At 48.1% G+C, this 26,702-nt stretch overlaps 1 protein-coding gene across 1 annotated transcript in view; it reads right to left on the reverse strand.

Moving 5' to 3' along the window:
• PLPP3 (phospholipid phosphatase 3) overlaps positions 1–26,226 on the reverse strand; it is a 45,184-nt gene extending 18,958 nt beyond the window's left edge. The window contains exons 1-2 of the mRNA XM_082002823.1: positions 25,153–26,226; positions 1,103–1,260 (exon numbers count right to left, since the gene is read on the reverse strand). Of these exons, the coding sequence (XP_081858949.1) occupies positions 1,103–1,260; positions 25,153–25,291 (297 nt within the window). The 5' untranslated portion in view covers positions 25,292–26,226. The remainder of the gene's footprint in view (positions 1–1,102; positions 1,261–25,152) is intronic.
• Between the last annotated feature and the right edge of the window lie 476 nt (positions 26,227–26,702).

Consider the following 26,702-nt stretch of genomic DNA (forward strand, 5'->3'; position numbering starts at 1 on the left):
GATGGAGAGATCAGGAAATGATGAAGATATTCACAGCACAAAGCAGCAAGGCTTGGGATGGGCTATTATCAAAGCAGGCACCGTGCCATGCTACAATATCTATTGCCCATGACATTGCTCCTGTGAGGAAAGATGAAAGCTAGGAGGGGAACAAGTGCTCCTGACCTCTCCATCTCCATCTCTCCCCAGCTGAAGGACGAAGAGGAAGGCAGCGCCTCTGGGAAAGCACCTGAGCTGTGCTGGCAGCAGGTGAGAAGGAAAAAGTAGGTACTTATCCTAGAGGAATTTCATCTTCAGCTGGAAGCATTCAACCAGTAACCAGGAGACAGCCCTTGCCTTCTGCCCCAGCACCAGATACGTGCTAGCATAAGGAAGCTCAGCTCCATGGGCTGAATTCAGCTTTTTGGCTGACATATAAAGCTCTCGCCCTGCAAATGTTTCCTAGCACAGCTCTAGGAAACCTGGCAGGAAAAAGAGAAGTGAGGCAGCATTGGAAAGGTGGTGCATTAACTGCTTTTTACAGTAAGGACTCTGGGAATATGCTCCCCGTGGAAGATTTTAATTGTCTTTTTAATATGGCTGTAATATACAATCTCTTAAAAAACCTAATACTAACCTGTGAAACTTTTCCAGGCACTAGTTAGCTGAAAAGATGTATCCTTTCTTTTTTTTTTTCCCCCCCAAACCTTATAAAATAGGCAAATACCAAGAGTTATTTGAATAGGGACAAACCATGCCAAGTCCTTATTGACACTCAAGTCTTTTTGCTTCTACTCTGAACTCATACCGGAGGGTGAAAAAGCTCTTGTGGAGCTCACAGACTTGCCCAAACAGCTTTGGGCCTGTTTATGGGCTTCAAGAGTAATCTCATTCCTCCCTTTACAAGCTTTCATTTGCAAATGTTTACTGCTCCACGCTCACGCGGAAGTCAAATAATCACAGAGGAGATGTGCAACTCGGTAGATAGTACAGACACACCAGCAAGATGGCATTAAACCTCCAATACCAACGGGCTGTTGGTGCCGTCAGCTAAAAAGAGGTGACAAAAAGCCATTGAGGATGCCCAAGGGACAGAAGAGGAGGTTTCGGAGGTGGTACTTACGGCGAGAATGGCGATGAGGATGCCCGCAGCACACAGCACTGCATCGTTGATTGTCTCCATCGTCTTCAGCGGGTACCTGATGCTGTCATCATCACAGTAGAAGCCCCGCTGGTAGGGCTGGATTGTGCTCGTTTCAATGATGAGGAAGGGCAACCCAGCTAGAAAGAAGGAGAGATAATAACCAAACCCATCAGCAATACAGGCAAACACAAGCAACTCGCCAAAAAGAAAAAAAGACCCAACTAGAAAACCCCTTGCAAACCACGCAGTACGGCTCCTGACGCTTGTCTTTTCATATTGCTATCTTTCAAAAGGGAACAGCATTGGGATTTGTTTTTCCAAATCACTCTTGCAGGGAAAAAGCATCTCCCCCGTTATGGTGATCAGATGTCTGCGCTGCCTGGTTTCAGTTAAGCCTTGTGCATTGCAAATATTAACTTACAGGAATGGACCCCTAGAGCAATCCCTCTGCAAAAAGCCATGAAAATGAATCTGGCACTTTTCTCCAGGGAGGGCCCGATGCTCTGCCGAGTGCCCCACGGCAGGGCAGCCCAGAGCTGTGCAAACAAACACTGGAGGATCACGTATCGGCACAGCTTCTCCTACCTGGTCAGCCCAGCTACACTCCATCCCCATTACTTTTATGCCTTTGAAGCAAGCCTTCCTCGGTTCCTTCCTCTCTGTATTTACAGGGTGTATGTATGTTTGTACTATACCATACCATAAAACTATGTGCTTTGAGCAGCTGCAGGACACCCATCCTTGACCCATCCATGCACAGGGAGGTGGAGCACATACCCAGCCAGCCCATCCACAAGAGCTGCTGAACTCCCATCAGAGCCCGTTCGCCTTCGATCACGTTAAAGCCACGTCAAATCAGTTCTTAGACTCTGTTTGGGAACCCTCTGTTTAGGAGACCTGCACATGCACAGCTCAGCTGGACCTTTGCACCCACACCGGGTGATGGGTTAGGACACATACTATGGAGGGGACACCCCAAAATTGCTATATGTGTGTAGCTCTCTATTCTTCTAAGTATTTCAGAGAAATACAGAATTGCTTCAAACTTGGAAGGAAGGCCCTAGGGTATTTTCCAGCCATGAAATTACTTCGGGCAAGGCACCCTCCTTCCCTTCACCTCCCTTTCCCCATCCATCTTTGCTATTAAACCCATCACCACGAGGAGCAGTACATCCCACCAAAACAAAGCCCAAACTCCCTGAAACCCATGTTCAGAGTAAATCACAAACCACAAGGTACAGGAAACCTTCCTCCCACTTGCAGAGCGAAACCCAGGTAAGGGGCAAACAAACGCACAGAGGTTCAAACCGTCCTTGGGCCAAGACAACAGGACTCGCACCCAGCTCCTACAGAAAGCATTAGGGAATATTTGTCGACCACTAACTTGCTTAAGTATCTGTGGGTTTGTTTACACAGCAAGAAGTCTAAGACATCAGAGAGTTTTTCCTTCTAAATAAAAAAAAACAAAGCCAAACCAAACACAAAAATAAAGCGCTGTTGGGTTTGTCCAAAATTTGTCCATGGTACATTTTTAGTGATCATGATCTGCTAGATGTACCATCCAGGCAGTTAAAAAGTGTCATCAAAATAATGTTCCCCATCTCGATGTGAACCACTTTCCGTATTTCACTTTGCGCAATCCATTTTGGCTCCCTTTCTTGTATGTTGATAGGTTTGCCTAATCCAGGATTATTAGGGGGTTTTGTCAGTCTTAAGAAAAAGCAAAATTTCCACCATCTGTGAGCAGGGACAACCACACACAGACCTGAAGCCTCTCAGGTACCCAAGAGCAGCCAGGGCCACCGCTCAGGACCCCTTTCAGATCTTCTCTAAAAAACTCTGGAAATGGGGTATTTGCAAGCGCTGGCCCGCACAGCACTTGGCTGGGCAGCACGGTTTCCACCGCACATGTGAACCAGCAAGGAAAGGTTTCAGAACCGCCTGCCCAGCTCAGATTTGGTAAATAAAATCAGACATCTCGTGTGAATCCAGTTGATCTTCATACCACTATTTAACCGTTTTGATGCCTAGCCAGCTTGGCCCCAAAATGTGCCTCTGATGCCAGCAATCCAATATTAATAGGCCACTTAAAGAATCCTTAGTTTCCCAATGAAAAATTGCAGGAGAAGAGCTAATGTCATTTGGCACGATCCAATTTCACATGCACTTGAAGCAGCGGCGTAACAGTTGAACTCGGGGAGTAGACATGCCACGGTTACGTGGCTTATTGTTATTTCTCCAGTTCCTCTTGTTAATAGCTTTCACATGACAGGTCTGTAAAACACATGTTCCCACAGACAATAAAATACATCTGAACGCTAAAACTGGCTTTAAAAAAAAAGAGACAAAAAAAGACAATAGTGTTCCTATATATTATGCGAACCCAGGAATAATAAAGATTTGTTTTCCCTTCATTCATTGAACAGCATGGGGTAGTATTTCTGTATTTCAATTATACGTGTGCTTACCATACCTAATAATAAGAGCATGACTGACCTATATGGTATACATTTTCTTGAAGTGCACATAGGCGTAGTTTAGAAAATCCAATGGTTTTGTTTTCTCTCCTACAAACTTGTGGTTTAGCGGGATATTGCCAATCAAGTCTTGACATTTTTCCAGCAAAACAGTAACCTCAGATTCCCTCTTTCCCCCCCTTCCCCCCCCCCTTTTTTTTAACATGAGAAACATAAACATACTCTCCATAGCTGAATGGATATTACTTAGAAGACATAACACACCCTTGATTTCAAGGGCTGGGAAAGAGGCTGCTCTTTTAACCCAAGGAAGAGAAGACCCCAGCCCATGCCAAATGGTAAATTGTGCTCAAGATGGCTCTTCTTTCACGAGGTTATTTCTTGGAAGATGGGTTGTCTAAGTGACTAGGTCACCACCCACATATTTTTTGGCAAGGGGGTTCCAGCACGGAAAAGCCTGTAGCAGTGCCAAAAGGCAGCCAGAAAATGGGTTTTGCAGAAAAACACTACAGAGGGAAGTCTGGAAGAAAACAGAGAATTAAATGTGGAGAGAGAAAGATGCCTTTGGGATCCCTCAGCAAAACACCACAGAGACATTACCCACACTAGGAGATCTGCTGGAGGCAAAGGTATCCAGAAGTGGAGCTACAGCACCCTTGGAAATGGAAGGCAAGCAGTATAGGGTGGTACCATAAAGACAGTACATCTGTCTGGCCTCATCACTTCTTCTGACCCATTTTTGCTCTCCAATTCAGTGTTTTAAGAGGAAATTCAGAATATGCATCCCTGGCTGCAGTGATTTGCATCTACAAATTCAACAGCACCCCATAAAGGTGCAAAGTTTTCAACCTCCACCATTTCCCATCCCTACCCACAGTACAAAACCACTGAGAACACAAGAGGTACATTTCAGAAGATGGTAATGAACGGTATTTGCATTGAAGTGAGCAACAGATGTACATGGCAGGCAAAAAATTACACTGATTTTGGGATGGTCACTTCTCCAAAAACGGTCTTACTTGGCCATCCTGTCTGCGGCTACAACACACCTACATATACAGACCTATTGCAAAAATCTTTAGTAACACTGTAGAAGGGCCTCGCATCCTCCTTAATACTGGTGTCTCCATGCTGAGAAATCGGACAGCAGCCTGGGGACCATACCCTAAGGCATGGAGGCAACCCTGGCACATCCATATAGGACTGTGTCACCGGAGAAGCACTGTTATCCGCATCTCACAGATGGGGGAAACTAAAGCACAGAACAGAAGAACATTCCAATGCAAAAAAAAAAAAAAGTTAAAAGGAGCTGAGGTTACCTTCTGAATTGTAACATCCTTCACAAGGTAAAGCAAAGGGGTTTTTTTCCCTTATATATAAAGGGGATTTTTTGCTTTAGTAACAGAACAAGGAAATCCCAATCACACGCTTTTATCTAGCTATGCTGTAGGAGATCAAACAAGGCTCCAAACCACGAGCATAACAGAAGTCTCCTGGGTGCTGATCCTGCCCCATCCAAGCCCGCAGGAGTTTTGCCATGGGGTCCATGGTGCGGAAAGCGGCTCAGCCCCGCTCCGAGTGGCACGGAGCAGGTACGGACTCTTAACAAATTGTGCGAGGCACCACGGGACACCGTGGGCCTGGACATTGAAAAACGATGTTGCTTTTGTTGGAAGGAAGTCCAAGTGACTTGGTGACCTCTAACCACTGGTGTCCTATACTAAGATATCTCAGTGCAGGGTTTAAATTTATTTGTCTTTCCATTTAATAAAGCCAATCAAGTCTGGAAATCTAGCACCAAGGTAAAAATAATCCTTTCGTTGGTTAGCACCTTTATTAAGAGGCAATTAATAGGCAATAATCCTGGGAAGGCTGGCAGCATGAAAGCTAAAACCCCACCACCAAGCCTAAACAAAAACCCTTGCAAAACTCCCATGTACTCTCTGACCAGCTTGAAACGTGCATAAAATCAAAGGCAGGAGAAAAAAGGGCTCTGTGTTGGGTACAGGACTTTGAAAAGTTAACACTCATGCAGATTTGGAGGGGGGGGCAAATAAATAAAAAAGGGGATAAGCTTTCGCTGGCCACCCATCAGAAAAGCTGCAGAGGGAGCAGGAGGGGAAGAGGCGTTTCTGCAGTGACCCATCCCTGCAGCTCATCTTCCCAGCCCAGCCTTCACCTTTGCACTAAATTAAACACCATCACAGTCTTTTTTTTTTTTTTTTAATGTTTGGTTTTGACAGAGGTTGGCTTTTTTCCACTAAATCTTTCTTCTTTCAACCCTCCAGGTCAGTGGGATGTTGCTGGCTATCTCAACAAAGCAATGGTAATTTCTCACAAGTACTCTGTGATGTGTTTGGCTGCCAGTGTCCAGGCCCTGGGCGTGTTTTTAAGGTTTCGGTAGATTAGACATCTATCTTAATAAGTGAAAAAGATCATTAAATAATTTGGCAGAGCTGAGCAGGACATCTAATTCCTCATTCAAGACACACTCTGTAAATATTTGGGTACCTACAAGTGACGGGCTTTCTATTTGAAGTACTTAGTGGCTGATCTTGGGTACATAAAAACCTTATTTGATTTACAACATTTACAAATGTTTTAAAAATGCATAAAAACTAGATTAGTGTGCAGTAGGCTTTTACTGGGGCTTTAAAAGTGGGCTTCCCAACGTTTAGACAAGAATTGCAGCACTACAGATCAGCCTTGGCAGCTGCTGCAAGAGCAAACTCTTGAAGCCAGTTCACATTATATATGTATTTTTATATACACATACACACATATATGTATATACACACAGAGATAAAATTTAATAATACAAAGAATAGAAGTAATTCCACATTTCCAGCACATCAGGCATATGCTGACAATCACAATAGGGCCCGATTCTGCACCTGCACCAACAAAACGGGTGGGGGATGGAGGGGTAGGAGCTTGGTCAACCAAAGAAATAATCACAAGGGACCTGGCCCATGGCCCAGAGGTAGCCAAAGGAACGATCTGCAGGCTGGATTGCGCCATTGTGTTGGGCTTTTCAAAGGTCTTGAGCACATCAGTGATGTGCCTCCTTCCCAATGGTTTTTGACTGCATCTGGATACTTGATGGCCATATATTCACAAGAGACAACTAGGCTAACATCAGAAATACAGAGTACCTTCAACTCTGTATTTTATTACCTGCTCAGTCTTAATTGTTCTTCACCTTGGTTCCAGCAGTCCAGAAAACTGCTCTCTGCATCTGCCTGTATTTTGGAAACACATCTAATGCCTGTGTTTGCAAAACAGATTCCCATTCAGCTCTATTACAGTTCCACTACTCTCAGCTACACAGACACATAAGGATAGACAATTCTCTAAACACACAAACAAACCCTAGACTTTACAGTAGAACAGGTACCTGCTTTAGAGTCCCAAAGAACCTATAAACAAGGATCAGCATATATTGCAGTTCTCCAATTGGGCTTGTTTGGAAAAGTACTAGGACACAATGGGTTGATTTCTACAAAAAACGAGATATTAATTCATTTTCTACTTGCTGTAAGTTCTCCCACGTAACTCACGCTAACCTTTGAACCTACCTATGTCAATCTGTCTGGTGTCCTTCCTATCAAGAGGGTGACATTTCAGTTCACTTTATTAGTTATATTTCAGCCAAATCATAGGAACTTCAACATAAACCTCACCACTTTTAGGTCCACCAACTGCTACGGAGTCCATGTGACTTCCAAGGGAACAGGCACAGCTTCATTTTGACCTAGATGATGATATTTTCTAGGGGTTTTTTGTTTGCTTGGGGGTTTTTTGTTTGCTTGTTTGTTTTTAAGTAAGAACTGGTTACTCAGGAACACAGGGCAAAATGCCTTTTCATGCCTGCTAGCGCAATAGGAAACAAGAAGAAAGCCAAGAACATTCATTTTCTATATGGACAGCTCTAACATTGATGACCCCAAGCTGCAGAGGTATTTCAGAAGTGCCTTTAAGAGGAATCAGCAGTGGTGGCAGGAATGACAGTATCTCTACCTGCTGCCCAAGTCCATCATCCAGAGACATACCCATCCTTTGCAGTAAATACAGCCCTGTGCAACCCAGCGCATGCGTATTGACCCAACCATCCTGGGAGAATATTACAGAGAAGCTCTTGGTCACGGATACTTTAAACCAAATGTCAAATTACTCTCACGCACTGCCAATTCCTCTGGATTCGAAACCTAGGGAGAAACGCTTCCTCATGCAGCTGGAGCGTGGTGTGCCAGCCCCGCGCTCCAAGAGCTCCAGATGAACGGGAGCGTTGCCATTGGTTTTGCTGGGAGAAATACTCCTCTTTTAGAGAGTACCTGTTACCTATTTCCAGAGGTAAACACCACGTACAAAGGAAGAAAGAGGAGATGGGAATTCTAAGAAGTGTGTTAAGTTGTTCCTCCTGGGAGTTTGGCATGAGTTGATGTATTAAAAGAGCTTAATATAAAAGTGCACAAGTATTTTTAATACCTAAAATATGCATTAATAAGAACAAAAGGGCTTATCCAAGCCACAATACCTAGATGCATATAAAGTTCTGCATTTGTGGGGTAAAACAGATTTAAGCCAGACTGGCCGACCAGCAAAAGTTGGAGAGGGCAAATATAAAAGACATTATCAACAGGAACCCAGAGCCAGCTCCAGTCAAACACGATGGAAACAAAGCCATAATTTCACATTTTCTAGAGCAAGGAATAAAACGCGATACACTGTGAAAACCCCAACGCGTCAGCATCTTCTGAGGCACCTCTATGCATCCAAGGGCTTCGGAAGGCCTGACAGATACGAGAAGTCTGACCTAGGATGACCCAGCTTGAATAGAGGGAGGAAAAAAAAAGAAAATTAAAAATGTGTCTGTGAACTCTGCAGTACTGAGGGCAAATGGATCGTGTGAAAAATACACTGCGGTGACTATTATGTTTTCAATTACAAACGAAGCGAACACGGTTTACTCTGCCGGTCAGCGGGGTTTGGAACGAGCCCTGCCTCGCCACGGCTCCTCCGGGCTCTGCCTTCGAGGAAGGGCTCGGACCACTGCCCAGCCTCAGCAGCGCTCGCGCTGCGGGAACGCGGCGCGACACCCTATTTCTTTGGGGGGAATTCAGGAGCTTTCTTCCAAACTGCTCTAAGGGTGAGCGGAGCCGCTGCTCCCCTTCATTGACGACATCCCACCGGCACAGACACGAATCCTCATATTTCCCCATATAACAACAAATCTGCTCTGCTCCATCAACCTCTACTCATGAGGAAAGTTTCGTGGGCGGTAGGTGTTGTTTTAGTGTATGAAACGTCAAGCAGAGACTCCTTATCTCAGCTTACTGCCCCCGAACACCACCACGTATAAACCCTGACCCCTCCTCTCTGCACGGCCACCCCGAACTCTAACAAGACCGAGTGGAAATACAGAACTGCAGCCAATGCGATGCAGTTGACAAAATTATTTCGACTATTTTTAAATCAATAAAGATGCAAAGCTTCCGAAACAAAAAAATCAAGCCAGTTCACCCGGTCAACATCAGATCTCTTAAAAACAATTAATTCATCTGCTGAACTTCCCAAGCTTCCTCTCCCCCTTCCCGGAGCATCCCGGCCAGGCACTGCCGCTGTAATTAAGCACGTTTTGGGGAGCAACTGCCCCTGTGCGGGAGGCGGCAGAGCCCGCGTCCGCAGCGCTGAAGCCTGCCACGAGTAGCTTTCCGACCCAGTTCTGTCAATGTCCCTATTGTAAATGCAAAATCCTTCTTCGGGTTTGAAGCAGCAGCCACCTGCACAAATAAGGCCGAGTTATAACTCTGTAACTGAATACAAGCACTGAAAGCTTTAAAAGTTTGTAGTCCAAAAGGCACTTCTGACCTCTTCCTTAAAAGTTCACTAATCACTTTTAATTCATAATTTATTTCCTCTTAATATACTTGCTTTATATAATACCCCCCTTTTTTCCCCTCCCTCTCCTCCTTTCTTTTTTCTGGAAGTTCCCCAGGAGAAAATGGTATTACACAACTCCCTTGATTAACTGGAAATGAAACTTTTCCCCCTCGGTAGTCGAGATTTGGTAGAGTTTCCAGGATATAATGCATGGTACACAGTGCTGAAAGGCAAAAAAAAAAAAAAAAAAAGGTGAGCGTAGGGGGAAACGATCCAAAGGCCCTTCAAGCGACGGGGATTTGATCTCAGTGGTCCCTAGAGCAGAGCTCAGGAAGGCTTTGCCTATTCACCGATGGGTTAAAAACAGTGTAATACTCTCTCTTTTCTCCCACCTCTGTATTATGACTGCAGTTACTACATAGAGCAGCACCCTAACATATAACAATACACGATATAGCCGAGATTGCACTGGTAACCCAAGTAATATTAAAAAACAGTAATAATGTAGATGTTCCCAATTAAAATAGCTTTGTGTTAAAGAGCAGGGAGGCTTTGCAGGGGAAGGCAGAGGCACGACGGTGGCTGCCTTGACCGTGCTGCCACCTCGCTGCCCTAAAAACTCAAAGTTAAGTTTGAGTTACTCCCGCGGAAAGCAGCTGGGAACGGGACACTGGGGTGGCAAGCCGTCACCCGCAGCGACGGGGGTGCCCACCCTGCGCTGCGCACAAGGACTTACCTACCCTGACCCCGCCGACCCTGGATGAGACCCTATGAATTATCTGGGTCCCTGAAAGATTTTTTAGGGGAATGGCATGGTTCCACGCTGCACACCATCTCAGAGTTTTGGGTGCTTTTTATCCCCTAAGAAATTGCATACTCTTCAAATCCAAGTGATGCAGCAGTGTCACAGGAACACCTAAAATTTCACCACCCTCTTCTACAAGCACAGGGCCAACCGCTGGCACAAGGGCCAGGCACCGTGGGCACATCCACCTTCTCACACCCGGTGTCACAACAGCCCCTTTCCCATGCACAGCCCAAACCTCACCGCGATGGCTGCGTTTTGCAGCCAGGTGACACTTCATAGCCCTGTTTCCTTAGGGGACGGTATAAATCGGGTCAGCACAGGCAACAGCCTAGTCTCTATTCACACTGACTCAGGGGACACAACATCTACTGTGCTCTTTAAAACCAGAAATGGATAATTCCCAGTTTCCCTTTCCAGCCCCCCTGTAACAATGCTATGCCCTGCTGTCAAGGAACGTGTGAATAAATTGGGGAAAAAAGGTTAAAGAAGCCCAAGGGAATAGCAGTCTCTTTTTCTTTATTGTGGTTAATTTTGACAAAGGCTCTTCTGTTTCCCCCTCTTTTTTTTTTTTTTTTGGGAGGGCTTCGTGCCAAGTTCCATTATTCCTCTTCACCATGGTACTGCCATGAAACCCGCCTGGTATGTTGGCCTGAAAATCGCAGGTTTCCAATCATGGAAATTGTTTTTATCTCAACAACAATTCCCTTTGTCACCTCAGACATGAAAAGAGTAGAAGGGCTTGGGCTCAAATCCAATCCCAGCAACAAAGCATCTACAGAAAAGCACGACAACCTTCCAAATCCAGCATCACAGAAACCTGCCCTTCCAACAGGGCAGAAACTCTCCAAAAACCCCTTTACCACCTCCCTCGTAATACCAACGCAACCGCAGACACGTGCGACGCGCTGCAACCTACTTCGCACAGCCTCTGTTCTAAGCACTTTGATGCTTGGGAAAAAGCCCGTACCATCGGTGGGGTTGTTTTGAAGGATTTTTAAATGGAAATAGTTTCTTTTCTTGCAGCCCATCATGGCAACCGGAGCCTGCTGGCTCCCGTCAGCAAGGCAGGAGCTCAGCAGCTCGTCGGGGGTGTCCTCTATTTCCAGCCTATTTACTGTTCCGTTGAGAAAGGCGCCTATAGATGCTCTAGTTCTCAGATGGGAGTTTGGAGGGACTCGGTTATTCAACAAACCAGCCCTTTCTAAACGCTGTCAAAGGCGTGATTTGATGCCTTTCAGCGCTTACTATACAAAATGCTGAAAGACCAGCGAACTTCAAAAGCCGCAGAAGCGGAGCTGGAGTTTGGCAGGAGTTCATTAGCTGCCTGTGTCCTTCTGTGTGTGGCTTGTAATTACATGCAGACCTGATGCCAAACCCTCATCTACCGAGGGGTACCAATTAATGTGCTGCTGGATGATTCACAGGTAGCTAATGTCGAGGTTTATACAGCCGGCGTGCCAAATATCGCATGCTTTATTATTATTTTCTAAGATGTCCTTTTTCCCTCCCTTCTTTTCAAGTTAGTGTACAAGTATGGTTTTGGCAGAAAAACTGGGATTGTCCAACCTGTTCCCAGGTCACACACTGGTGGGCCTGATCCTGCTGTCTTTGCACACCATCATCTGCAGGGACATGTGCATCTCTTAGTGCATGAGCCAAGGGCTTGCAAGTTGAGCCCCCTATTGTGTTTTCCCTTTGCATAAAGCACACTTTTCTGCTCCAAGGGATGAAACTCTAGAATTGAGGTACAATTTGCACTCCAACGCTTGCCATACCTGCTGCTTGTACCCTCTTACTCCTATGCGTAGTAAAACAGTAACAGCAGGAGCTTTAACAGCAGCTGGAGAAGCTGAGGAAGCAGGTACCTGAAAATAGTAATTCATCTTTGAGGGGGGAGATATATACACGCTGCATCTCCTGCAGGACGATACAGCAGTTACTGGATCCTTAGATGAAAAAAAAAAACAAAACAGCCCTTCCCTAACTTGAGATCTGCATCCCTTTGCAGCCAGCTGGCTCCCAATGCAGCCCTTGGCAATTAAAACCTTGGGAAGTCAAACACAACGGCACAGAAACAAACCCTTTGTTTTCCTGCTTTTTCATTCTTGTCTTGTGTCTGTTCCCCAAACAGAAACGCAGGCACCAATTTCTCAAGCTAAGGGGAAACCATGGGCACAGTGGAGCATCATTGGCACTGACCTGGAGCAGATCTCCAGTCAGGCTGGTTTACTACCACCATTGGCTTTCTCATGGAGAGCAGGAGAGCCAGCCCTCGTTTCCTTCTTCTACTTGGCTTTCTCTTTTCCAAAAGCCAAGGCCAGTCCACTGAACTTCTCCTCCCACCAGTCTGCAGCATCTCAGTGGCCTCCTGTCCCCAGAGCCACCACAAAATGAATGGCATGCAAAATAGGCATGATTCCAGATTTACCAGAGGTTTGATGCTCCTGGGCAGAATTGAGACTGTAGGATCAGCAAGAGGGAATTTACAGAAATGGTCAGCCTTGATGTAACACTGCTCCCAAAGGTACCAGCCACAGGACAACTATGCACTCAATCATGGCTTTGGAAGCCTTATAGATATACATGTAACACCTAGAGACCCTCATTAGCAGCAATTTGATGGCTTTTGCTCTTCTTCCTTTAGCTTTGTCATACAGCCTTCCCCCAACAGCCAGTTTCTATTATTTTTTCTGACAGTCGCTCAGCACACATACAGACATATCTCCCATTCTCCCCTGCCAACACCCCCATTTCCATACATTTTCTTCTCTCCACAGGAGAAGCAGGTTCTCCATCACACTTCTTGCTCCCATACCATTGCCCTGGGAGACAACTCAACACCAGAAGGGCTGCAAGCACAACCCAATGCTCACACCATTTTATGCATCCAATAAACCTTCCGCTGCATTTGACACGATACAGGTCTTGTCCAGCCATGAAAGCTTTCTTGCTTATCAGGGGAATTTTTAATCAACTAGAAGGGAAAACACAGCCCAACATTTTATTGCTTCTTTGCACTTTGCTTTTAGATGTCTCAGTTTTCTTCAATTTTTCCTCTTGCTAATCCTCTTTAACCGGAGGATCAGTGGAAAGCCTCAAGTCTTTCACACCCAGCAGCTTCCCCTAGATAATTTGGGGGCAGGGGAGCTGGGGGGCAGTGAGGGGACCTCATGGTGGGGTGGGAGAAGAAGGCACCAGCACCAAGCTCTCACACTCACTGCAGGTTCTGGGACATGGTTTTGTCCTGGCCACAATTACAAAACAACAAACAACGTCTGTGGGGAAGGGTCATAAGAAGTTCAGCTTTCCTCTATTAAAACCATCTGGTGCCTATAAAAAAAACCCCAACTGGTTGGTTGGGATGGTTGGTAGCACCTCCTCCCCGCGCAGCTCTTACTGGCACTTTGAGAGCATGATGGCACTCGGAGGTGCCACCGAGAGGGACAAGGCTGCCACTAGACCCGCACCCGCCTTTGCATCCCGCCTGCTGTGAAGAAGGTGCCCCAGCATCCATCTCATTTCACTTCTTAGTCGAGCCGGGCCCTTCTTCAGGGGGTGCCTATGCCCCCAGCACCCTGAGGTCCTGCCAGAGTGCCCTCGGTGGGCCTGTGAGCGGGCTGCGCTTTCTGAGCACAATAAAAATGCCCCTTTGCTGGGTCCCACGTTGGCCTCAAAGGGCTGCTCCAGGCTGGAGGCACCAGCGGGTCCCCTCCAGCCTGGCCAAACCTGCAGCAGAGGTGGGGCAGGGAATGAGAATCTTTATTTTTCCTTTATTAAAAAAAAAAAAAAAGCCTAAAACTCCCCTTTGTTTCCAACAGAAATAAAAGGCGGGGGGGGAAGGAAAAAGACAGGAGTGCTTACAGCCAGTTCCCCAGCCTGTAACACAAAACCGCGCTGTGCTGGGAAACCTTACACCGCGCGGCATCAGCTCATGGACTCCTGCTCCGCTCGCCGCCTCCCGGATGCTTCCCCAAGCCCAAACTGCCCTTGAGAGAAGCCAAGCCTCAGCCTCTGCTGAAAAGCCTCTTTGTTTGGATTCCCTTTCCAAATCAGCGTATCCCGAGATTGAACTCCCTCCCACCCCTCTGCAGGGCTTTTTAATGTTCAGATGCCTTTGGCAGCGGCCAGATTCGCCAGCAGGTTTGCGGTCCTGTAATAGTGTTCAAAACCTCGGTGCTGGGGCACGTACCATGCTAGCAACTTTCTTCACGTTAAAGGAGGGGGGGCGGGGGGGGGGGGGGGAAGTACAGCAGAATTACTTCAAACGATGCTTTAATGGTGAATTGCGACCAGAGAGCTACGTTCTCCTTAATTAAACAATAGCTTTAATCAGCCTTCAATAGCCTACATTAAGGCACGCCAGTGAGCTGGAGAGGCACCTTTTTCCCCTCTCAAACTAGAATAATTGGAAGAAAACTAGACAAGGCATCACTGCTCCTTGGAGAAAGCCAAGCACAGGGTCTGGTCCATACATGCACCACCAAGAGGGTTGGACTCCAACTGCTGCCACGAGCTTTCCATGCAACCATAAGTCCATCACTCATCGCACCCAGAAATGTGTTTTCCTGCACTGCCCACTCGGTCTGCAAGCGTGTGCTACATCCATACAGCGGGTCTGCAAGAACCCCAAAATCCTGCAATCCCGAGAAGAGCAAGAGATACCACACTCCGATGTCAGGACCTGAAGGTCCATTCACTTCAGGACATGGTTTAGTGGGCATGGTGGTGTTGGGTTGATGGTTGGACTTGATCTTCAAGGTCTTTTCCAACCTTAACGATTCTGTGATTCTGTGACCTCTGGTCTAGCACAGACCCACCCCAGACCCACAAACAGCACCAAGGCAATAATTTCAGTTACCACTCAGAGGGAAACACAGAGGGCCTTGCAGCAAGGGGCTGCAACGGGAACATCAGCCCCACACCTTGCCCTGACACCGGGGGCGGGGGGGAGAATCAACCTTCTCCAAAACCAGCCTCAGGTCCAGGACTTGAAGCAATTTCATTGAGGAAAAAGTTGTTTTTCACTTGCAGTTAGCTTTTTAATCAACCTCAGCGTTGTCTTTCTCTCTGAAAGCAAAAAGCTGAGCATTTAAGCAGGTGGATTTTCAGACTGTGGACTCAGTCCTGCGTTTGTAAAGCAATACCCAGTTTTGCAGACAACTTCATCGAGAGCTAAAGCCAAGTCCCTGTTGTTATATCCACAACCCAGATGCATCCCAAACTCTACCCCACTTGTCTGGCTGTTTTAAACACCCTGTCCCCCTAGACCCTGCGGTAGCTGTTGGAGCTTTAGGCACTGGAAAACTTCTTTGTGCCCATGCATGCCATGATTTATCAAAACAGGCTTTTTCTAAAATGATATTTGACTTTTCCATGGCTTTGCATTTAACAAAGATTCATGCCAGCTCAGTCAGAAAAATAAATGCCACAAAACTTCTCCTTTAAGGAAAAAAAAACCCACCCAAAAAAACAACTAACCCTCACAGCCCAATGCTTTAGAAATGCTTCCACATGCTAATCAGCCTCCTATTCAGCTCCAAACTGAATAGGACTCCAACAATGACAAATATGCTGAACCTATTCCACATTTCATCCCCTTCACTCAAAATGTTGCTGTTACCTTGGTTTTCAGCCACTTTGTGGGAACTGCAGCAGAATGACAGCTGCATGCTAAAGCTGCAGGGATGGTCAAGAAATGAGGAGTGCTAGATGACAAAAAAATCCATCCCAGATTACAGGGAAAAAAAAAACATGGAATTATTTGATGAGTCATGGAAGCTGCAAACTTTGATAAAAATAAATAAGAAAAAAAAAAGCCGCAGGCCTTTAGTGAAAACATAGCCTCTTATAGTCAGGCGAAGGGAAATTTTTCTTAGCTTGGCAAGTATGAGTAGGCTAAAGCCATCTCCAAGCCCTTCCCTTGAGAACCAGCCATTTGTGTTACGTGTTACCAACCGACAGATGTCTTGCTGCACCTTTCCCCATAGACCCTCCACCAGAAAAACTGCAGCTCTTGTTTTGGGAACAGATGAGCCAGTTCCTACTGCAACGGGTGTTGCGAGGGCATTTCCCTTTGCTGCACAACAGAGGCACCTGGGGAAGCCTTCGCAGGAATGGAAGCGGGAAGCCCCGGGACAGGTGCGCACATGCCCTAGGGACACGCTTTGGCCCGAGCCCCGGGAGCTCCAGCCTTCCTCCATGGTTGCGCATCCCCGACGACCTGATTTCAAAAGATACCTCGGGAAGCCGGCGATGGCCCGGCAGGACTGGCAGAAGCATTGAAGTTTGCAGTTTCACTGAAATCATTGGGAATTAGAGGTACCTCGGTAGCTCTGAAAGCCCCACTGGGCACCTGGGTGCATCTGTACTGGAAATACTCCTTTCAAAGCGTGCCCTCGGCCTCACCGGGCTCCAGCTCCCTGCCCACGCACAGAGGCGATGCTCCTCCATGCTCCCCGTCTCCTTAGATGAGGAATTCCCAGAGGCACAACCCGGCGATGTGCCTGGGCAGCGCTGAGGGCAGCAGGACTCACATCCTGGCACAGGACTCCTCTGTGTCCTTGGCTGGGCTGCAGCCCGGGAAGCAAAGGGAGAAGCAGCTCCCCAAAAAGCAAGGGCCATCTGATCAGTGATCAAAGAGCGGCTTCACATACCTACTAACACCAGACCGATTCACAGCTATCGACTTCAAAGGAGGTTTGCTGCCTGCAATCAGCTTTCCATCCATCCAAAATTACTCTGTGAACATCACTCAGAACATAAATGCACCCGGCATTCACTGACCAGACCTGCTCACCAGCAGTTTGCCACGATATTTTTGACTCTCCCTTCGGAAACTATCACTCTACAATAGAGTGGTGGGCTTTGCAAAAAAGCCTTGGAAGCCCTCAAAATGCTTGGGGTGCAGGACCAGTTGCCACGGCCACAGATGCTGTAAAAGCTTTCCAAAATGACTGTCATTCTCACAGCTTTCACCTGGTTTTACTGTAAATCAAACTGCAGCATGCTGTGCAGCTTGCAGCTTCCTTTGCAGGGCAGCAGGCTACAACCCTGACACGGCTGGGAGAAGCGAGCTCTCAGAGGGACCATCATTTGTTTCAAGAGGAATGGCTGCCCAAAACCACTAACCAGCAACTTTCACTTTTTCTGTTTAACCCCATGGAAGGAAGAACCACGCTGTTCTCAGCTCCTCCAACCAGCAAAGCTGAAGCAGCAGTACAACCTGCCACCTGCAAACTCCCAAAGCAGTGAAGGACACCTCCATGCCACAGCTGCCATCAGTGTTCAGGGCAAGGTCTGGGTTAGCCCAGCAATGCCAATCCGGCCTCAGTTTGCTGAGGTTTATATCAGAAAGGCTGGAGGCATCTCACAAGCTCCTCTGTGCTATAATCAACATATCTTTCATGTCTTTTTGGGCAAGGGATGAAAAGTTATGGGAAAGTACTAGAGGATTACAAACGCTCTCCACTGATTCAACGTCACCGGCATTGTCAGACCCAATGCAGCTTCATTTGGGATTTGGCTGGCAGTCCCAGCCTAGCGCTGTAGCTCCTGACTGAGAGCACCATATGCTCAGATACGACAAGCTCATATATGGGTGCGAGCTACAGGCAACGCTGGAACAAGAACACACAGCATAAAGAGCACAGGCATTTTCAGAGCATCGGAAGCTCTGGAGTTAAATTACACATTCTGCTTATAACGTTTACTTGGTGCAGAGAGTCGGTTTTCAACCCTCTGTCTTCAAAACATCCAACGCATGTGAAAAACAAGCCCGCTTACGTGACCAACTTGAGAGGATGGAGTTTATAGGAATTTCTAATACTTAGAAACCCGCCAGGACAAACCTAATTTTCAAACTCATTAACACATTGCCTTGGTAACAAACTTAAGCATAAGGCAACTTTTCCAATGGTTTGCATCATTGCATCACTTCAAATTCCTCTTTTTTGGTGACGTTCTGCCTCCTCAGGTCTAACTTGAGGAGCAGCTTCTGCTGACCATGATCCCACCGTTACAGCTATGCCCTTGCGTGCAGCTAAAAGGCACGAAGGGATTCTTGAGCGTAACTTCCCAACAGCTGCCCCAGCACAACCCCGGACACAGACACCCGATCCGCACTAAGGAGCTTTTCACCGGCTAAAATTGTGGAGCGGGTAGCGCTTCTCCAAGGTAGATGTCAGGGGAGGGAGCAAAACGGGAATAGATGGGGGGGCTTTGAAAGGGATGTGCATGCCCTTCTGAGAAAGGGGTCACGCTGATCCACGAGGAGACGTGATAGGCAGCGCAGCCTCTTCCCAACTTTTGGTGAGACCTCCCCAGCCAAGGTATCTGCAAAGCCAGACTGAAGGCTGGGCGCGGGCAGGACCCCCACGCGCCCAGCGGTGCGGCACGTTTTAGCGAGGGGGAAAGCCCAGAGGGCTGCCTTGGCCTCTGCTGTACCAGGGGTCCCACAGCTCTGCCCCACCAGCCACTGAAAACACAAAAATAATCTCAAAGCATATCCAGAAAACTGACTTCAAACTTTATCATTACAGAATAAATGCTGGATTATTTTAATTTACCTCTTTTTTTTTTTTTTGAGGCTTTAGCATTCACTTGATTCCCATTTTCAAGCCTTTTTTGGAGGGTAATATGAAACCTGACCTATCAAAAAAACCAGCACAACAGCAGAAGCCAGGGCCCTAAGAACAAAAAGAAAGGAAAAAAGGGGCAAAAAAAACCCAACACCCTGCACTCACACTAAAATCCCAGCTGGCATCCTGCTGCGCAGGAGGAAGAGCCACATCTGGGGAGAGGGTTTCCCTGCTGCCCCCCACCCCGGGACGCACGGGGCCGGGGAACGCCGCCGTTCCCAGCGCCGGCTGTGTTGACGCTGCGATAGGAGGGTTTGAAGGCTGCTGCCTCTCCCCTCGCTGCCTTCAACAGGCACGGCCTTGTTCGAGGCGCAGGCAGACTGGGCAACCACAACGGTCCCTTCTGGATTACCTCGGATGAAACGGGAGCATTGTACAAACGCAACAGAGAGGATGGAGAGGATGGAGTCTGCTCTGCCAGAGCAAGCTATGGAGAGCAGGGCTGGGGCTTCCCCCCCCTTAAGTCATTTCAGACGGAGATGGAGGCATGCAAACACCCTTCTTATCTCAGATGCAGGCACTACAGAGGAGCCCTGGTTTGCAAGACCGCGCCCGCGCAGCGCGGGTTCCCCAGCTGTGGTATGCAAACCACCTTTGGGCGGTACAGAGGCACATGCATCTGGAAGATGTACCGTCAGCCTGTATCTAGACAAACAAAGTCAGACCAAAACAGCCTGAGAAAGGCATGCATACTAAATTGAGATTTAAAGGGTATAAAAATAATCTGTTTGATCTGGGAGTGATGTTTATATTATTTTCTGTGCTCACTACAAACAGAGACGATAAAAAAAAAAAAGTGTCATCTACTGTAATTGCGATCCCATCTCCTGCCTGTCTCGGCAGCAGGTACACAGGATTCAAAGCACTTCTGGCCATGAAGCAGTTCCATGTAATTCTGCTTTCCTGGAGACACATCTTCAGGCTGGCCAAATTCCACCAGCCAAGGAAAGCCAGCAGATTTATACCCCTGAGGACTCAGTCTGCCATAGGTACAGCATTTCCGTGTTCTGCAATTAACACCTCGAGTATAATTGTCACTAATAACCTGCTCTTGATAGGTTTTTTCATTTTTTTTTTTTATAAAGCCAACGCAAAACATATGTGTATTTTAAAGGCCTCCAAAACATTTGTGTCTCCTCTTCCAGTCACCTTTAGCTCTTTCGGTCTTTCAACAAAGGGGCAAAACTAAGGATGGGTATCCTGCTTAGATACTGATTCTTGGTTTAATGAGAAGCTTTTCAAGGCTCAAAAATCTCCCTTACTTCCAGGTTATGGTGGGGTACAACCACACAACCCCATGCCAAGATGCCACCTCTGCAAACCTGCCTTTGCCAAAACACTTGCAGACCAGCCAGACCCGAGACAGGCCCTGCTGCCTCACAATGAGCTTGCTGTCACCAAGAAATCCTACGGGTATTAAAATAAGCAATATATAAACATTAATGACCAAACCCCATCTAGGTAGGGATGCTCAAAACACGATGACGACTCTCCACCCATGCAGGTTCTCCCATGTGGTATGGACTCAGTCCTCCCCAACACGGAGAAGACATGGCACAGAGAAGACAACGCCAAGGCATTGGGATTGCCAGTTTGGTTTACTACGGTCAGATCTCGCTGTCCTTTGCCAAAAATAAGAAATGGCTGGGTCAGCAGTTTCTTCAGGAGTGTATAGAAAGATGTTACCTACACGACAAGTGAGGCCTGCACGGCAAGGTAGTCTTCAAAATAGTTTAAAAAAAAAAAAAACAACACAAAACACCCAACCCAAACAAAGCAAAATTGCTTAGCTCATTGAATTCAACTCTACAGCATCCAAATAACTCTAACCTCATCCCTCATCTTTAATTCCTCCCACTCCTTACACTTAAATGACAACCCCAGGCCTGCTTGTGCCGATTTCTGTGACGAAGCGACAGGGCCTCCGGCGGAACTCAAACCCTTTGTGCTTCTGAAAGCTGGACTACAACACACTTTTCTGCATGGAAGAGGAAAGTTAAGAGTAATCTAAACTGTGAGCCCAAATTATAAGATTATATCCCCACTTACATAAACATGTCAAGGTCCTGCTAGCGTAAATATTTACTTTCAAAGTTCATTTTAGCATCAAGCTCGCTGCAGAAGAGGAGATGCCAAATTTGTGAGAAAGCTGAAGAGATACTAAGGTCGTAAGAGGCCTATCCATCTGTTGCTTCAAAACTTCCCAAGGGCAGTAAAACTTGTGTTGTACAGATTAACGGGGATTGACAGAAGAGAGAAAATTAAATTAGAGGCAGAAAATAAGAAGGGCAGTAAATTACGTGCAGTTTACATCTCACCAGCCTGGAACATGTGCTCCCATAAACCCGATTTCCACGAGCCTAGGAAGCAGGTACGCCAGATGAGATCCCTCTATAGCACAAGCTGAACTTTTTGGAAGATGTTCTACCCGCGCAAGCTGCACAAGTACAAGCTACCGAAGACCCTAATCTGCCCTACTGGCCTTGTTGACACAGCCTTCCCCTCTTCCGAAATTCAACGCTCGGCTTCGCGCCCGTGGCTGCTCCGAGCCTGCCGGATGCAGGGAGTCCCTGCCGAGGGAAAAACCAGCAGGTCTGAGAGGAGTAAATTTAACCCTAGATGCTACATCTGTGGGGCCAGCCTCCAAAATATCCCACCTCAAGGGTCCGGGCAGGAGGCTTTTTCCCCACCTGGCCCGTGTCTCCTGCAGAAAGGTGGTGGCTGGTTGCAGCAGCTCCATGTAGTGCTGCATGCAGGCACCAAAACCCCATGGCACGGGGGAAAGCTGCCCCATGGGTCACAACAGCCCCCAACAACAGCTCTGTGGTCTGGTCAGGAGGTGTAAGAAGCTCCTGGCAAAGGGGCTAAGGATGATCAGATGAAAGCGGAGTGAGGTCCTCCCATCACACCTCTTATTTTGCTGCTCAGAGTTCCCCAAAGCTCTCCAACATGAAGCCACCCACCAGCTTAGCGGGGGCAACTTCAGCCCCCCCCGGCTGACCTCCTCAATCACATTTTCAGATGCATCACAGTGACCAGCAAGACAGGGATGGGGCAGCGGGGACTCTTCCACGCCACCAGGCTCGCCTGCGGCCCTAACAATTTCAGGAAGCATCTTCTAATTCTCTAAACAGAGCCCTCCCAAGAGGAGGAAGCAGATGGAGAAAGTTATTTTCCCCCCTCGGATGACCTGCTTTAATAAATGCACACTCAGTTCTTTTCTGCCTCTTTTACTGAGTTAAGCACCGACATGAAATTTCTGGGAAGTTCACAGTGTCAGTGATGAAACCTCTTGTTCACACAAGAAACCAGGGATTTGTCAGTGCCAAGTGTACTCATTATCATTAGAGGTGTGGGGTATTCCAAAATATTCAGCTCCCCGCCAACCCAACACAAGATGGAAATGCGGGAGAAACAGGGGGTCTGGTTCAGCAGATCTTCATCCAACCTACTATACCAGCAACACATTTCTGCCAATGGCTCAACAGCTTTGCTCCGTGTGATCACCAAGGAACAAAGATTCAAATCTTCCCCTTGTGCATTTACTATCAAGATAACCATTGTACTTAATGATGAAAGACAAAGTGGATCTTTCTAACGACTTGCGCCAAATCTAAGCTGAAGGAAGCTCCTGATAGTTCTGCTTTACTTCCTCTGACTTCTAGATGTTCATGATAATTGTCTTCTGGGTAATTTGTTTAAATTTGTATGTAAACAAAGAAGGGTTTCTACACATCTACCACCTCACAGAGAGCTGATGCGTGTCATTTCTGAATGACATTTCAGCCATAGTTTATTCTTTTCATTTACCGCTCCCCCCATCAGAAAACCGATTCAGGTCAGAATTACAGCAGCACCTGCAGGAGAAGCTAAGGCACCATCAAGAGACCTCTGCAAAAATCAAGTGACCAGTCTTAGTATTTCCTAAAGTGGTCCTCAGATGAGAGAAAGCCTTCTGTTTCCCTGCTGCTCTGAATGCCTTTGGGCAGCTGCTCAAGAGGCATAACTCAGTTTAACTGCATTGGCAGCCACTGGCCATGTGCCTACATGCACCAGCAGAAGAACTCTATTGAGCACATCCACCTTGAAACAAGCAATTTCACCCAACTCTGCTTCTCATTATCTTACATAGGACACTGGGTTTTTTTTACTGAACGTGTAAATACCGATCAACTTATCTGTCCAGGTTTCTCTTACAGGCTTCAGCTACAGTACCTTTTTTTTTCCCCCACCTTCAAAGTGGGGTTTTTTGACAAAATCAGGAAGGAAGAACACTGAGAATCAAATGCTCAGAAACTAGAAGCTTTTAGTCTTCCCTAGAAAAAGGCAGACAGAAGACCAAGCCAAGCCTCCTGCAAGTGGGGCAGCTGGCTTCCACAGCAACACACACCCCGTCATCCACCAGCAGGTCTGATACTACTGGTCTGGGTGCATTTGAAAAGCCTATCCCCAAACACACATCATGGACTATCCATCCTATAATCACCTCCCTTACCACGTCCCACCCGTGGCTCTTCACCTGCCCGTGATCAGCCAGGTCTAAAATTTCCTTCAGCTGTTGAACTCATGCTCTTACTTGTAAATGTTCCTCACACCAACCCCCCCCCCAAAAAACAAACAAAACAACTCTAGTGTTTACTTTCTGATTTCCACCTGTAGTAATGTGAAACAAAGCAACAATAACAGTTTTTGCTGTATCACATTATTCCCCATCAACAATACCTTCCAGTGATGCTTGCTAAGTTCTGTTTACCCAAACTATCACAAGTAGAATAACACATGTCAACTAACTGCTTTTTCATTTAGGACCCTTAGTCTAGAGACGGGAAGAAAAACCCTTTACCCATTCAAACGACACTTACTCAGGAGTGCCTGAAGTTAAGAAAACTCACGTAAATAAAAGTTTAAAAGTTCTGACTCCTAGGAGCTGTTTTACTAGGAACCCAACCTTCCGTTTCAAGAAGTGAGGTAAAGTCAAGCTAGTTATGTTTCCACTTATATTAGTTTCATATACGGGATATCAAGTATTTTTATTTTTTCCAGATACAAGAAGATGAAGCTTTCTGCACTGGCCTCTATTCTTGTGGGAATATAAAGAAAACCCTGCCTCTCTTCTTAATGTATTAGTGCCTCGTAATATACACCAGATGATCAATAAACTACATAAAAATTAAATCAAACTGACAGTCTTTAAAAAAAAATGTGCTCTAAGCAGAAACAATTGTTTAAAGACTGTGGTGTCTGGAGTATTAAACTCACGTGCTGTTGTGTTATTAATCTCTTTGTTGGAAGCCAGTTGATTTCCCCTGCCTGCGTCTGTCAATTAAATATTCAGCGTTGCAGCCATAATTGAACGGTTGATGTTTTGGCATGCAAAAATCTTTTTGAGACAGCCTGTTGACAGTTTCCTTACATGCCACACCGTCTCCAAGAGCCAAGCAGGCCGGCAAGCGAAGAGCTCTGCCAGTGCCTGCGAGCACTTCAAAGCGATCGTTTAAAGAAATGAGTTTAGCGAGATGCCTGCGCTGGGTGCAAGAAGGGGAGAGGGAAGAAAGACAGACCCGCTGGTAAAACCGACATCCGAGCAGCACGAAGTGACATGAGTGGCAAGAGCTTCCCCCACACGCACACTTTTTTTTTTCTTCATTATTAAGCAAAACCCGAGCCGGGCTGTTTGCTGCGCCCGTGGAGCACTGCCTCCACCTGGAGCCGGCCCCGGCGCCTCCCGGGGTGCCGCGGCCCCGCGCCCGGCTGCGGGCAGGCCCGGGGGCACCTCCGCGGGCGCGGGGCCGGGCGCATCCCCGAGCCCACAGTGCCCCCAGCCGGGGGCCGGGCTGCCCCCCCCTCCCCCCCGCCCTCCGGCCGGGGCGGAAACTATGGACAAACACAGTAACAACAACCACGGGTACTCGGGGGCGAGGGGTGCTGTGCCCACCTCTCGGCGCGGCAGCCGGCGGCCCCGCTGCGACCCCGGTGGGAGGCGCCCCCCAGCCCGGCCCGGCCCGCGCCGCTGCCCGCTCCCCGGCTCGCCGCGGCCGGCGGCCCCGCTCCGCGCCCCGCTTTTGTTTGGGAAGCGGCGCGGCCGGGGCACGGCCGAGCTCTGCCCGCCCTCCCTCCGCGAAACTCTCCCAAAGCGGGAGCCCAGGGGGCTGGGGGGTGGGCTTGGAGGGGAGAGGAGCGGAGAGAGGGGGCGCGGAGCCCCGCGGAGCCCCCGCGGCTGCTCACCCATGACGAGGCAGAGGAAGTCGAGGCAGATGAGCAGGGCTTTCTTGCTGCTGCTCTTGGCCGGGTTGTTGTTCAGCGCCGGGCTGCCCCCATTCTTGCTCTCCGGCGGGATCGCCTTATCGTACTTGTAGCTCTGCATTATCGGGGGCGAGCGCCCGAGCCGCGCCGAGCCGAGCCGGGCCGTGCCGCGCCGAGCCGGGCCGAGCCGCGCCGGGCCGAGCCCGCACGCGGTGCGCCGGGGAGGTGCTGCCCGCGCTGCCGCAGCCGCTCCCGGCCTCTCCGGTGGGGCACGGGCGGCGAAAAGCAGGCGGGTCTTCCCAAGAAGAAGGAAAAAAAAAAAAAAAGGCAAAACAAAACAAGCACAAAACCACCAGCAAAGGAGGGGCGGGAGGGAAGGGGGAGCGAGGGAGAAGTTTGCGGGTGTCCCAAGGCGGTGGAAAAGTCCTGGAGAAAAAGCCGAGAGGAGGGATAAAAATATATGTATATGTATCAAGATCTCAGTACGCGGGGGGAAAGGTGCGGAGCGAGGAGCCGGGCTGGTCCTGGCTCTGGGGGCAGGTGGGCTCGGCGGCGCTCCGCGCTCTGCTCCGCGCTGCGCTAGGGGCTCCCGCCGCGCCCGCCCCGGCCGCTCTGGGAGCCACCGGCTTGTTTCTGCACTTTTATTTCGCGAGGCCCTTTCCACCCCTTAGGAAAAAAATAAAAAAAAAGGGGGGGGGGGAATCAGTCACTTCGCCTCGGATGGGATATCCAAGTAAGCACAGCCCCTTTCCTGCATCTGACATTTTACATAGATAATTAACTCCACATTTTTTTCCTGAGGGAAGTAAAAAAAAAAAAAAAAAAAAGAGTCAGGAACTAAAGTTTTTTCGCAGACCAGAAGGAGGGAGCCTCTAGCGTTCACAAACCAAAGAGGGGAGAGCAATGGGAGAGGGGGGAGGAAGGAAAACAACCAGCCGATCCAAGGCTGGAGGACTCCCGAAAGGTGGTAACGGTGTGAAGGGGAGAAAACTCGTAACAAATAACTTTAAACTTTTTTCTTCTGGCTTTTCTTCCTGCCCTCCGGCTCTGCTCCATGTGCTGAGACAGACCCTTTTCGAGAGGACACAGTGTGTGTGGGGGACCCCTGGACCCCCAGGTCTGGCAGACCCCGCTGGGGCCTCCATGGCAGGGCCGGATCCTGCCCTGCCTGCTCAGGGCTGACGGATGGGTTTGGCCAAGCTGCCCGCCCGCCGGGTACCACCACCGAACTGTACCAGCTTTGCCCTCCTGCACCAGCAACGCCACCTCCATAAAACGAGGGTAACGAGAGTGTTCGGAGTTGGGTGAGGGATTATTATGTAGGTTAATCGCCCCTTTGGTCTAATTAAAAATCACCAAGGAAGTAAACGAAAGGTTTCCCAGGAATCCCCGCTGGTGGGATGGCAATGCTAGCAGCTCCGAGCAGGACGGCCGGGGGCACGGCCGGTGGGAACAAGTGCGTGGTACCAAAGGAAACTGCTCAGGACAGCATCTAACCACTTTTCTTCTTTTTTTTGGTCTTGTATCTGACC

This window comes from Phaethon aethereus, assembly GCF_964289735.1.
Source record: "Phaethon aethereus genome assembly, chromosome: 8".
Lineage (NCBI taxonomy): Eukaryota > Metazoa > Chordata > Aves > Phaethontiformes > Phaethontidae > Phaethon > Phaethon aethereus.